A 14718-nucleotide genomic window follows, 5' to 3' on the forward strand; every position below is an offset into this window, starting at 1 on the left:
CTGAGGTATTCATTTATTGTGTGACTGGGGAGCAAGTCCCTTCACTTCTTGGTTTCTTTAAAAATGAAGGGGCTGGACTGGATGACCTCTAAGATGTCTTATAGCTTCAAACCTGTGTGGTTACCCCCATATTCTATATACCCTGTAATTTTCCTGGAATGATCTAGTTTTATGTCTTACTTGAGCGTAACAGAGCCTGTCACCTAAGCTATTGATATGACTTATCAACAAAATGATAAATTAGTGAATAGTAACGCTAGAATCCATCTATTCATTCTCAGTACAAAAAAAATGGTTCTATATTCGGGGTAAATGTTTCTGTCCATTTGTGTAATTGGAACAACTGGAAAACATGGAAACATTCCTAGTTCCAAGAAGCTTCAATTCTATTGGGGGAGACATATACATATATACAAGATAGATTCAACATAGTTTAGGGAGGGAAGGCATTAGTAATAGAGGAAATCAAGAAAGAGACTTCAATAGAAGGTGGTGCATAAGTTGAGTACTTAATAAAATAAAAGTTACTTTGCATAAACATCATGTTCTCTATATTTGTTTTAACTTAAGGTATATGCATATAGATACATGTACACATATGGCAACGTCTCTATTCAGTCAGCAGTATTTGCTGAGTGCCCCACTATGTGCAAAAACACTTTGTATATGTATGCATCTACTCTGCACCTAATTTATACATCTTCTGCACTTAAGTCCATGTCTCCCTAGACATAATACAACCTCCACAAGGTTGAAGACTTTCATTTTTCTATTTGTATTCCTAGTGTCTAACACAAGCACATAGTAGATACTTAATATATGTTTAAAGATTTAGTGGTGACATATTTATGACTGCTTATAAGCATATTTGTCTGTATACATGTATTTAAATAATTATTTTGCCTGAGTGTGTAAAAATATGTGTGTGTAATACAAGTAGAGGTCGGTTTTATAGCAACAAATAAGTATATAATGTAGCTGGATATGGACACAAAAGAGGAAGCCAGATGGTTCAGCGGATAAAGTGCTATACTTATAGTTAGGAAGACCTGAGCTCAAATATTGCCTCAGATACTTTCTATGTGACCCAGACCAAATGACTTAACCTCTGCCTCAGTTTCTTCATCTATAAAATGTAGGTGGAATGAAATATTTGTAAAGTACTTTGCAAACGTTAAAGCACTAAAGAAATGCAATTATATACATATACGCATTTGTATATCCACGTATATACATAGAGGCAGTGTGGCTAGAGGGGGTATACTGCTGGGCTAAGAGTCTGGTAAAACTGGGTTTGAATTCTGCAGGACGCTCACACTCCTGCACCTCCCCCATCCTCCCACAAGCACTCTGGTTTTTGTCTTCGTGTGTCTCAAGTGTAGACACGACTTAGCTGATAGTCAGTAGGTCTGCGGTCTTGTTCTTTGTCACTAACTTATCCAAGGTCGCTTTGAGCAAAATCCTGAGGTCATAGGGATCATAAACTTTGTTAGAGCAGGAAGAGAATTTGGAATTCATCTAGTCCAACCGTTTTAGACCCCAAAGTGACTTACCTGCTCAGGGAACACATGCAGCAAGTGCATTTCACAGACGAGAAAATGAAAACCAGGGAAATTAACTGTCCTGCCCAAGGTCACATAGGATTTAAATGGAAGCTCTCTGGTTCCAAATCAGTCATTCTTTTCGCTGCACCACTATTATTATTACTATTATTATACAATAGGGGGAGGGGGAGGGACTAAATTGTCCCTAAAGTCCCTTCCAGCCCTGACATTACCCTTTTGTGCCTGTACAGCGTATGTAGGAGATTCGTGTCTTGTAAGTGTGACTGTCTGTGGGGTGCATCACTGGAAGGGGGCTCACGGGGCTCCCTGACACCCTGACACCCCGCCCTGGTCCCCTCTTCCCCTCCAATGACCCCAGGAAGGCTGGCACGGCGGGGGGCACTTCACCCTCTCCCCAGCCCCGTACCCCTTGAGGTTGTTTCCGGCTGGTGGGCTTCACCCTCGCGAAGATCTGGATCGTTTGCTTAACCATCTCCCCCTCAGCGCCCCGGTACAACACTCCCAAATCCGCGTTCCCTCTTCACCCACGCCCGCAGCCTTAGCAACAGGAACCATGGACACTACCCAGCATGCCCCGCGGCGGCCAGCCAACCCCCGCCTCCTCTGTCTAATTGGCTGGATGTGGCGGACAGAGGACTGGGAGAACTACGCGGGGTGGGAGGGAACCCCCCCCCCGGCCAACGCGCAGGCGCGGAAGGGAAGGCGTCAGTGAGTCTTGGGTCTAAGTGGTTGCTAGGAGACTGGAGCGCTGATGTGTTCAGAGGATCCAGAATCATGGCTTTAGAAATGGACCTGCTTGTCTCTCCACACCTGCCCAGGGACTCCTAAATCCCTGGTCACATAGCAACGGGTGCTGACTCCCTATTCTTCATCCCAAGGCATAAATCCAGCAGGTCACTTAAGTTTCCCCCAAGGTAAAACGTGAGACAAGTGGTCTCACAGCTTTGTTCTACTTTTCTTCTCTGACACTGCCTCTCCTCTGACAGTGGTCCAGTCCCTCATCTTCTCACACCCAGACTATTGCAAAAGCCTTCTGACTAATCTCTCTGCCTCTTCTGTCCCCACTCCAAACCACCCTCCACTCAGCTGTCAAATTGGTCTTCCTAAAGCGCACTTTAGATCTGACCATGTTTACTCGATAAACTCCAGTGACTTCCTATTACTTCCACGATTAAATAACAAATCCTCTATTTGGCTTTAAAAGCCCCTGACAACCTGGTCCCTTCCTACCTTTCCAATCTTCTCGCACTTTACTCTTCTCCATGTACTCCATAATTCAACTACAATGACTTCCTTGCTATTCCTCACACAGGATACAATACACTCCCACCTCCCTACCTAGGGTGGAGTGCTCCATTCCTCATATCTGCCTCCTGGCTTCCCTAGCTTTCCTGACTTCTTTCAAGTCTCAGCTAAAATCCCATCTTTTACAAGAAGCTTTTCCATGCCCCCCTTAAAGCTAGCTCCTTCCATTCTAAGATTATCCACAATTTATCCTGCATATATCCTGTTTGTACGTAATTATTTGCATATTGTCTTGAGGTCAGGGGTAGTTTTTGCTTTTCTTTGTATCCCTAAGCACTAAGCATGGTGCTTGGAAGTAGAAAGCTCTTAATTAATGCTTGTTGACTATCTTACATGCAAGTAGAATGTACGATTCTTTGATTCCAAACTCCTAGCCCAGGGCATTGCTCCTATGGATCCTGGAAGATACCTATCCCAGGAAGGCTCAACTATGGCATAGAAACAATAGAGTTTGAGCAGCTGCCAGGAGAATTCTGGTGAGAGCAGATTTATTTTAGCCTGAAAGTTACCTTTGAAGAGAAAGGATAGGCTTGAATCTGAGCTCTGCTTTTTAATAACCATATGACCTTAGGCAAGTCATAGTAGGATAGGATTTAGAACTGGATGAGACTATATCTAATTTTGGGTTTCAGTTTCCTCCATTGTAAAATGAAAGTGTTGTACTAAATCAGGAGTTCTTAAACTAGGGTCCATAATCTTATTTTTAACAATATTTTGATAATTTTATTTCAACATAAAATCAGTTTCCATTGTAATCTTACATGTTTTATTCTATTAATTTAAAAACATTCTTCTGAGAAGGGGTCCATAGGCTTTACCAGAATGCCACATGGGTCCATGAAAGCAAAAGTGGTTTCAAACTCCTAATCTATATGATCTTTAAGGTCTCGTCTAACTCTGACATTGGCTCTATGATCCTTTAGAGTTTTGCCCCCCTGCATAATCCTCACAATAAAGAAGTCATTTGCCTAGCTCTTTAGGGAAAAAGCTAAGGATAAATGTCAAGCTGATGACTTTCTCTGTATCAATTAGTCCATAAGTGCAGCTGGAAAGAACCATACAATGAAGAATGAAAATGGAAATCCTAAATGAAATGTAACTGACAAAGCCCAAAGCCTAGAACTAGTGAGAAAGTCATACTGTAGTATAGAAATAGTTTAGTATAGTGTAGGGAGTATAGTAAGCTATATGCCCAAATGGCCTCACTATTACTACCTATTAATAATAATGTAGTATTTATATAGTGCTTTCAGATTTGTGTGAAGAGCTTGGAGGTAGGTAATATTATTATCCCCACTTCACAGTTGAAAATGTGGTAGGCAGAGGCTAAGTTACCATATTTTGCCTCATAACTGTCAAAGATTTTATGCCAATTTTTTTTTTTTGCAAAAAAGTGGTATATGACCATTATGTGAAACATTTTTAAAAATTGTGCCAGTGTTACTTAAAAATCATTTATTACTCAACTATATCACTGGCAGATGAATGATATAGTTTAAGTAGCACAGGGAGATATAAGTCTTACCCTTATCACATGGCAGCTTCTCCAGGCAGCTTCGCCTGCCTGCCGCTCCGCTTGTGCCTATGGCTCTTCATTGAGCTAAGTGACAATACCTAGTACTGCAGAGCTCTAAATAAACCATGCAAGTTGGCTTTTAGAAAATATATTGACAATGCTCATGTGTTGAGAATTCTAGGCTCTCAGCTCACAATGCTTGAGGGAAAATGAGTATCCATATGCCACTTATGAATATATTGCTGCTCTGTTTACCTTTTAAGCAGCATAATGAACAGAATTATACCATGTAATGATTATGCAATGAAAGATTATAAGTCAATTTTTGGACTGAAAACAAAACAAAACAAAACAGGGTGCAACAATTATGCAGTGAAATATACTATTTGCCAAGGGTCCCACATCTAGTTAAATGTCTGAGGCTGGATTTGAACTCAGATCTTCTAAAATCCAGGTTCAGTGCTATTCACTACACTACCTAATTGCCTATAGTATACTAATACAAACACCATAGAAAGAAGAAAAGAAGGGAGAAGGCACATATTGCTTTTGACCTATGCTGGCCATACTCAACACTGCCTGCCACAGGAGACAAGAACTGATTGAAAGAACACTTGTAATAATTGATTAGCTCCCAATCAAGGAATATATTAGTAAGGTAAATTCATGATTCCTATCCAACTAATTTACTCAAATGAGAGGCAGTATGTATGGTGAGAAGTATACTGGATTTGAAGGCAATAGATTTCAGTTTTAATCTATACTTTGCTACTTGTACTCTGTGTAATCTTGGGTGCATGTCATTTAACCTCTCTGTACCTCAGTACCTTCATCTATAATATAAGGGGGTTGAATGAAATGATCTCTAAGATCCCTACCAGCTCTAAATCCTATGATTCCATGACTCATTTTCTTCAGCTCTGACCCTGTAGATTCCAGAATCCACTGGGGAGACGTGGGCTTTCCTACGTGTATGAGCTAGAGGCAGATAATTAATGGAGTCCTGAATATAGGAAAAAGAAAACAGGTGCTTGCTTTGGCAGCACATATTATAAAATTGGAATTATACAGAAAAAATTAGCATGGCCTCTATCCTATGATATGCAAATGCATAAAGTGTTCCATATTTTTGAGCCCCAAAACATGTTGTTTAAAAGAGTTGAAACAAAAAAAAACTCACATGGAGTTAAAAATGAGGGACTAGAGCAGAATTTATAGATTCAGATGAACTAAAAAAAAAGCAGAAGTAACAATTATAATCTCAAACAAGACAACAGTAAAAATAGTTATGATTAAAGAGATAAATAAAAACTACCTTATGCTTAAAGACATGATAGACAATGAAATAATATTGATAATGTATATGCATGAGTTGTATAACATCTAAGCACTTTTTGAAAATTAATAAAATTACAGGTTAAAGTGGGCAGCAAAACTGTAATAGTTGGGGGACCCTTTCAGACCTAAACAAATGTAACAAATAAAAAAAAGAAAGAAAAGAAAAATGAGAAATAACTTAAAGCCCTAAATAGAACTTTGGAAAAATTAGTTATGATAAATGTCCAGCAGTACTAAATGGAAATAGAAAGGAATGTACATATCTCAGCTACCTGTGGCCCCTTTAAAAAACTTAATCATGTCCTATGACCAAAAAAAGAGCCACATAAGCACTGATGAATAAAAACATAAGGCACATCTCCTAATGACCACAATGCAATAAAAATTAAAATTGATAAAAGTCTTTTGAAGAAAGTATCCAAACTTAAATGGAGACTAAATGACAACTTTAGAGAATTGGTGAGTCAAAGAACATACCAGAGAAACAATGAATAATTTAATCAAAGAAAGTAACAAAAATGAAACAAAAAAAGTCCTCAGGGGAAATTTTATATTTTTAAACACTTTTATCAACAAAAGAGAAAAAGAACAGGCCAATAAATTTGATATGCAACAACAACAACAACAACAAAACTAGAAAAGCAAAAAACAAAAAGACAAATGGCAACTAAGCACAAAATAAAAATATTTTAAAATCAAAGAAGAGATTAATAAAATTGAAAGTCAAAAAGAACCGATATTGAACTAAGTAAAACACAGTGCTAGTATTTTATGAAAAAAGCTCATAAAATAGATTAACTGTTACCTAATTTTACTTTTAAAAAAAAGAAAGCCTTATTATCAATATTAAAAAGGAAAAGGGGGAATTAATAACACATGAAGATGAAAAAAGGAAATTATTAGAAACTAGTTTGCCCAGCTAAGCTAATAAAATTGATAATAAATAAAATGACTGTGTATTTACAAAAATATGAAATATCCAGATTAATGGAACAAGAAATAGAGAATTTTAATAATCCAATCACTGAATTTTCCCCATTAAGAACTCAGAAACAAATGAATTTGCAAGTGAACTATACCAAACATTCCATTCTAATATTATATAAACTGTTTTCAAAAATGAGAAGACAGAGGCTTCTGGAGGTAGAGACAAGAAAGAGTGGAGAAAGCACTCAATTGAGCTCTTCCAACATTTCCCTCCAAATAACCTTAAAATAATGCCTCAAATCAAATTCTGGAGTGGAAAAACCAACAAAAGGTCAGAGTAAAACATTCTTCCAGCCCAAGACAACTTAGGAAATCAGAAAGACAGATCTTTGACAACAGGAGAAGACTGCCCTGAAGCTCACATGAAAGAAACACCAGTGCTGGGTCTAGGTGGTAAAGACAAAAGTAGCTTCAGCTTCAGAAGCTCTCAAGTCAGAGACAGTGAGGGAACATGGCAACTAGTCAGAAAGAGATTATGGTCCTGAATGCAGGATCAGATACTGGTTGGCAACTTCATTGCTTATACCCACTTCTGGGTCATAGTTCAAGGGCAAAGAGGAGCACTTTCAGTCAAGAGAGATTAGAAGTGCTGAGGGACAATTTTACTTCTGGCCCCAAAGGATCAGGGACCCTGAGGACCAGTATTATTTCTGGTCCTATGGGAACAAGTTCCCTGAGGAGGAGTATTGATTTAATCCCAAAAGATCAGGAACCCAACCTGAGTAAGGACCAGAGTGCAGACCAAATGAGCAGTGATCACACCTCTCCCCAAATCACACCATCTTGGAAGCACCAAAAATTCCCAGAATTAGTTCTGAAAACAGCAGTGCAAAAAAGCCTGAAACTTGAGACCCCCTACACACACACATACTCATACACATGCATACGTACATGGAAAAGGGCCCAATTTTAACATGAAGTTCAAAATCAGGAAATAGGGTGGAAAAACTGAGCAAAAACAACAACAACAACAACAAAAAGAACCCAACCATAGAGAGCTGCTATGGTGATCGGGAAGATCAAGACACAAAATCAAAGGAAACAATGAAGTCCAAACAGTTATAAGCAAAGCCTCAAAGAAAAAACATGAATTGGGCATAAGGCAACAAGAATTCCTGGAAAAGCTTTAAAAATGCTTTTTAATAGAGGACCAACAAAATGCTTTTTGATAGAGGAAAAATTAGGTAAAGAAATGAAGGGAAGAGAAAAATTATGAAAAGACATACTTGTTGCTTATCTTTCATTTTTATAGAGGACCAATCATCACAAGGTGATGTTTTAACTTGCAAATGAATTAGATTTAAGTGAGGCGGAGTTGCATAAAGTCATCAACCTCATTTCTCTCCCAGAGTCATTAAAGTCCAATGGCAAGACAAAAGTCAAGGTGACTGGTGATGGCCCAGGAAGGAGTGGATGACTTTGGGCATGTTTGGCCAAGCTCTAAGTGCTCCATAGCACATCTGTCTTCAAGGCCTTTGGAACAAATTCTTCCTATCTGCCCATTCCTCTGGAGGAAATCTTCATATGCTTGGGGTAAGCACCCCTCTAACTCACTGAAGGTTTAAGGTCTGTAGATTATTCTAAGCCTGGTTCAGCCTATTTGCCAAGATGGTTTACTAGGGTGTGGCCACTGAACATGATACAGCTTCTTAGAGCCATAGGTGAGAGCTGCATGAGAAGTGTTAATAGTTTGGTTTTATATACATATATATATACATATATATACATATAATATGTAATAAAAAGCACAAAAATACTAAAGAAAACAAGACCTTAAAAAACAGAATTGGCTAAATGGAAAAATCAGTACAAAAATTCACTGGTGAAAATAACTCCTTAAAAAAGCAGAATTGATCAAATGGGAAAAGAGGTACAAGGGCTCATTGAAGAAAATCATTCCCTAAAAATTAGAATTGAGTATGTGGAAGCTAATGACTCCATGAGACATCAAAAAACAATAAAACAAAGTCAAAAGAAAGGAAAAAATAGAAGAAAATTTGAAATATACAATTGAAAAAGCAACTGACCTGAAAAACATTGAGGAGAGATAATTTAAGAATTATTGAATGACCTGAAAGCTACAGTCAAAGTGTAGACATTATATTTTATGAGATTATTAAGTAAAACTGCCCCAATATCCTAGAACCAGAGGGTAAAATAGAAATCAAAAGAACCCACCAATCATCATCTGAAAGAGATCCCCAAATGAAAACTCCCAGGCATAGTATAGCCAAATTCCAGAGCTCCTAGGTCAAAGAGAAAATACTTCAAGCAGTCAGAAAGAAATAATTCAAATATCATGGAGCCACCATCAGAATCATGCAAGATTTAGCAGCTACCATGTTATAGAGGAGGGCTTAGAATATGATATTCCAGAAGGCAAAAGAGTTGGATTACAACCAAGAGTAATCTACCTAGCAAAACTGAGTATACAGCTTTAAGGGGAAAGTGCATATTTAATGAAATAGAGGACTTTTGAGCATTCCTGATGAAAAGACCAGAGCTGAATAGAAAATTTGACTTTCAAATACAAGATCCAAAAAAAAAAAAAGGATAAAAAGGTAAATGTGAAAGAGAAATCATAAGGGACTCAATAAGGTTAAACTGTTTACCTTTTTAGATGAGAAGATAAGACTTGTCAGTCCTAAGAATTTTATCATTATTAAGGCAGATAGAAGGTTTCTACATAGAAAAACAGTGTGGGAGTGAGTCAATTATGTTGGGATGATGTAAAAGAATGGATACTGGAGAAAGAGAGATGTCTTGGGAGAAGGGGGTAGGGAAAGGAAGAATGGGGGAATTATCTTACATAAATTATCTCTAGGAAGAGTTTTTACAATGGAGGGGGAAATGGGAGGGGCAAGCAATGCATGAACCTCACTCACATCTAAATTGGTTCAAAGAGGGAAAAATATATCTACATATTCAATTGTAATAGAAATCTATCTTACCCAACTGGGAAGTAGGAGGGGAAGGAGATAAGAGAAGGAGGGGGGTGACAATAGGGAGGGCAGATAAAAGAAGACAATGGTCAGAAGCAAAACAGACTTTAGGGGAGGATCAGGATAAAAAAGAGAGAGAAGGATAAATAGAAGAAAATAGGAATAAAGGGGAATGCACCAGTTAGCAGTCATAACTGTAAATGTGAATGGGATGAACCCACCCATCAAATGGAAGTGGATAGCAGAATGGATTAGAAAGCACAATCCAACAATATGTTGTTTACAAGAAACACACTTGAACCAGAGTCATACAGAGAGTTAGAAAAAGGGGCAAAAGGGGCTAGAGCAGAATGCATTATGCTTCAGGTGAAGTGTTTTTTTTTTTTGTTTTTTTAAGGCAAGAGTAACAATCATGATCTCAGACAAAGCAAAAGCAACAATAGACCTAATTAAAAGGAATAAGCAGGGAAACTATATCTTGGTAAAAGGTGCCATAAACAATAATGAAGTAACATCAATACTAAACATCTATGCACCAAATGTTATAGCATTCAAATTCTTAAAGAAAAAGTTAAATGAATTATAGGAGGAAATTGGTAGTAAAACCATTCTAGTGGCAGACCTCAGCTTTCCCTTTTCACAGCTAGAGAAATCTAACCATAAGAAAGAAGTTAAGGAGATGAACAGAATCTTAGAAAAGTTAGAATGACAGACCTCTGGAGAAAACTGAATGGTAACACAAAAAAGTATACCTTTTTTTTCCAGCTGTATGTGGCACCTTGACTAAAATTCATCATATATTGCAACATAAAAACCTCACAACCAAATGTTGAAAGGTAGAAATGTTAAATGCACCCTTTTCAGATCATAATGCAATAAAAATTACACTTAATAGAGGGCTGCAGAAAAATAGATTAAAAGCTAAATGGAAAAACTAAAAAATCTAATCCTCAAGAATGAGAGAGTCAAAGAACTAATTATAGAAACAATAAATTTATTAAAGAGAATGGCAACACTGAGACAACATTCCAAAATTTGTGGGATGCCAACAATGCAGTATATAGGGGGAAATTTATAAATCGCATACATTTCTATACATTACCAACAAAACAATAGGATAAGATAAAGAAATTCCATTCAAATAACTGCAGAATATATACTACAATATAAAATATCTGTAAGTCTCCCTACTAAGAGACACATAGGAATTATATTAACACAACTATAAAACTCTCTTTATTAAAATAAAGACTGTTCTAAAAATTGGAGAGAAAATGATTGCTCTTTAATGGGCCATGCCAGTATAATAAAATTATTAATAAGTATAATAATATTTATAGCAACTTTTTATTTGTAGCAAATAACTGAAACTTTGGAATATGCCCATTGTTTAAGAAATGACTGAACAAATGATGATATAGAAATGTAATGAAATATTATATCATAAGAAATTATAAAAGGGATGTTTTCATAGAAACCTAGGAAGAGTTGTATGAAGTAATACCGAGTGAAATGAGAAGAACCAGGAAGACATTTCATATAATCACTACAGCACTATAAAGAAAAAAAACCCCAACAACTCTGTAAGACATAAGACTCTGGCCAATGCAATGACCAGTCATAACCGTAGGGGAACAAGGATGAAGCATGCTTTCCAATCTTCATGGAGAGTTGTTAGACTCAAAGTACAAAATGAAACATTTTCAAATATGACCAATATGTGGATTTGTTTTACTTGATCATATTTATTATAAGGGAGGAGTGTTTTGGGGAGCCTAAATAATTGGAGCAGGAAAGAATAGTGATAGTGATGCCCCCCAAAAAAGGAAGACAGAAAGAAAACGTACAGAAGAGATGAAAAGCAGGTTCAGAGGAGAATATTGAAAAATAAGACTGCTTTGAGGAAATAATCATTAAAATAAGCTAGTAGTTTTAGATACAATCTTCTCTTTGTAGATGAATAAAAATGGGGTGGTGGTGGAGGGAAAGTTGCACCTTTGCCAGGTACTGGTGTCTCCAGGGTATCATGCTCAGGAGCCATGACATGGAGGGAGAATCACATGGAAACAAGGAAGCTGGAATTTTGGCTAAAATGCCCTGTGCATGGGACCCGTTCACCAGAAATCAAGATCAAGTACTGACCTCCTCCCCTTCCAACCCCTGCCCCCAACATTTTTAGTTTCAATGTTGCCAAGGGCTCCAGGCTCTGAGATCTTTATGTGTTTCATTACAGACATCTAGAAAGCATGTCTTTGTTAAAGATCTCATCTACACAGCCAGCATCAATTATTTATCCCATGGCCTGCAGGCAAGTTTTACTTACTAAATCATTTCAGAGAGATGAATCTGATTGTGATTAATTAGATTTTTTAAAAAGAACACTCAAAATCAAGTTCATTATCCCACAGCAGGTTTTATATTCAATGGTATCAACTATGGCTTATTTACTTTGCTGATAAGTAGAAGGTGAGAAGATTTGCAAATGTGTGAAATAATACTCTTGATCTCTTCGGTGGTAAAATATCATATAATAAGTAACACTTGTAGAGCTAGGCAAATTAGTCGGTGCCCATAGACTGAGAGCCTGAAAGAAATTATGCTAGGCCTGAAAGAAATTATGCTTATAGGCAAATTAGAATTTGTATAAAAATTGAAAATATGCTCTTCAATTCCAGCTACTGATGCTAACTACTATACAATGTATCATTTGACTGACACTAGTTGTGGGAGAGACCAGTACAAATTTTGTGGGCTGGTAAACTTAATACTGTAAATACGCATGTAAAATAGACTTCCTTGAGCAAACTTTTTTCTCTTCTCCAATTTATATAATTAAAAAAAAAAACCTCCTTTTACCACTTACAGCTTATCTATTATTAGCATATACCATCAAGGAGATGTGTTCTCACTGACTTAATAGAAAGACTATTTCAAAAGTACAGCCATTAACCTGAACATGTTTATTCATTATCAAATAACAGTAACAACCCAAGTTTCAAACAAACTTCCTCTTTATGTACTTTCATAAAAACTGAACTTCCACATGCAAGGATTCAAAATAAGCCAGATGAGGTTGGCACATGCCACGTCTTCTCTCTCTGCTACTGGGGTGACTGAGGCTAATGGATCACTTGAGCCTGGGAGTTCTGAGTGGCATTAGAGCTGAAGCTGACAAACTGTCTTTACTAAGTTGGGCATCAATAAGGTAAGTGTCCTGAAGCAGATGGCCACCAGGCTGCCTACAGAAGAGCTAAATGGCCCACACTATAAAAATGGAACAGACCAATCAGTAGTGGGATGGGGCCCATGAATGATTATTGTCCTTCCAGACTGTGTGAGATAGGTAGATCCAGTTTAAAAAAAACAAGTAAAATAAAGTTCTTGCCATGCTTATGCTAAGTACTTAATAGATACTTATTTAATTAAATTAAATAGTGATAGTATCAAGGACAAGTAAGTGCAGTAGGCTTTTGATGAGAAGATTATCTGCTAGGTGATGAGTTTTTTTAACCAAGGCAACCCTAGTAATAGCTAAATCACACTTTGTTCTCTGAAGCCTTTTTTGACTTTCATAGTGATTGGGAGTGGGGGTGGTCCAGGAGAAGATACTAAAAACCATATAATTTATAGGCTATATGCAAACTTTAATTGAACTGTTGGTTTTCTAAATGTGTGGTCTTTGAACAAAAGGATATACTCTTAGAATGCCTATAATAATGGAGGGACCAAATCACACCCATTTGGTCTTCTTAGAAAAGAAACTAGAAGACATGAAAAGTTTGAGAGGAAGGAAAGGAGGGCTCACAAGCTCTGTTTGGAGAGGCAAATGAAAGAATTTACTTTATTGCATAGTCAAAAGCAATAAGAAACATTTTCTACTGATCATCTCACTTTGCAGTGTTTGTAATGATCACAGAACACCATAAAGATAAAAGTTTTAGTTTTCTTAGCTAGGAGATAAGCTCTTGAACGAAATTTGATTAAATTCAACAAACACTTATTAAATGATTACAGAGTGTGAGGCACTGTGCCAAATACCAAGACTACAATGACAAAAACAACCTTGATCTCGAGGAGTTTGTATTCTCCTGGAATGCAACCACGCATCATGCACCTATATAAAGAAATACAATGGGGGGGGGGCAGCTAGATGGCGCAGTGAATAGAGCACCAGCCTTGGAGTCAGGAGGACCTGAGTTCAAATGTGACCTCAGACACTTACTAGCTGTGTGACCCTGGGCAAGTCACTTAACCCCAACTGCCTGAAAAATAAAATAAAATAAAATAACAAAAAGAAATACAATGCAGTTTCAGGCAAAAGAGGTCACTAATAAGTAGGGACAGCAAAAGAGACTTTGAAGAGGAGTTGTCACCTGAACTGAGCTGTTAAGGACTCTAGAGATTCTAAGAGGCAAAAGGAGCACATTCCAGGTATGGCAAAGGCACCCTAGCATATTGAATTCAGGGAACACTTAGACTAGTTTAACAGTAACATAGAATGTGTAAATTGCTATTATATGAAATGTCTAGCAAGGTAGGTGAGAATTAGATTGGGTAGGGCTTTAAATGTTAGACTGAGGAACTGGATATTTTGTCCTAGAAGAGGCAACAAGGAACCACTAGAAGATTTTTGAGTGTCTTAGGCATAATAATTAGGCATTTGGGTGATGGACAGATTGGAGAACAAAAGTGAGGGTAGAAGTAGGGAGACCAATAAGGAGGCTGGCTGTTGCAATAATCCCAGTGAAAGGTGATTGAAGGTATGAACTAGAGCAGTGCCCCTGCAAGTGGAGAGAAGATAGATACAACATAGAATTGGCAACATGTGGCAGCTGATTCAATATAGGAGTGGGCAGTAAAAGAGTGGGAAAAGTCAAGGGTTCTGAAGTCTAAACCTGTGTACATAAAAGGCTGGCCATGCCCTCAATGGATATAAGTTTGGGAAATGAGTAGATTGGGAGAGTGGGGAGAGATAATTATTTGTTTTGACTATGTTGAGTTTGAGACCATGGAATCATAGGAATCTTTACAAGGTTTTCCAAATGGAGTTGGGCAAGTAGACATA

The 14718-nt window shown here is 37.4% G+C and overlaps 1 protein-coding gene and 1 non-coding gene across 3 annotated transcripts in view; one reads left to right on the plus strand and one right to left on the minus strand.

Moving 5' to 3' along the window:
* The window catches only part of LOC114053478 (kinesin-like protein KIF6), a 451087-nt gene extending 449033 nt beyond the window's left edge, over positions 1 to 2054 (minus strand). For both annotated transcript variants that reach the window (XM_027876578.1, XM_027876577.1), the window contains exon 1: positions 1972 to 2054. In XM_027876578.1, coding sequence (XP_027732379.1) covers positions 1972 to 2037 — 66 coding nt within the window. In that variant the 5' untranslated portion in view covers positions 2038 to 2054. The remainder of the gene's footprint in view (positions 1 to 1971) is intronic.
* A 3359-nt stretch (positions 2055 to 5413) lies between these two features.
* LOC114053658 lies at positions 5414 to 5517 on the plus strand. Its single transcript, XR_003570395.1, has one exon. It is a non-coding gene; the product is annotated as a U6 spliceosomal RNA (small nuclear RNA).
* The last annotated feature ends 9201 nt before the right edge of the window (positions 5518 to 14718 follow it).

The sequence above is a fragment of the Vombatus ursinus genome, unplaced genomic scaffold, assembly GCF_900497805.2.
Source record: "Vombatus ursinus unplaced genomic scaffold, bare-nosed wombat genome assembly UNPS02014811.1, whole genome shotgun sequence".
Lineage (NCBI taxonomy): Eukaryota > Metazoa > Chordata > Mammalia > Diprotodontia > Vombatidae > Vombatus > Vombatus ursinus.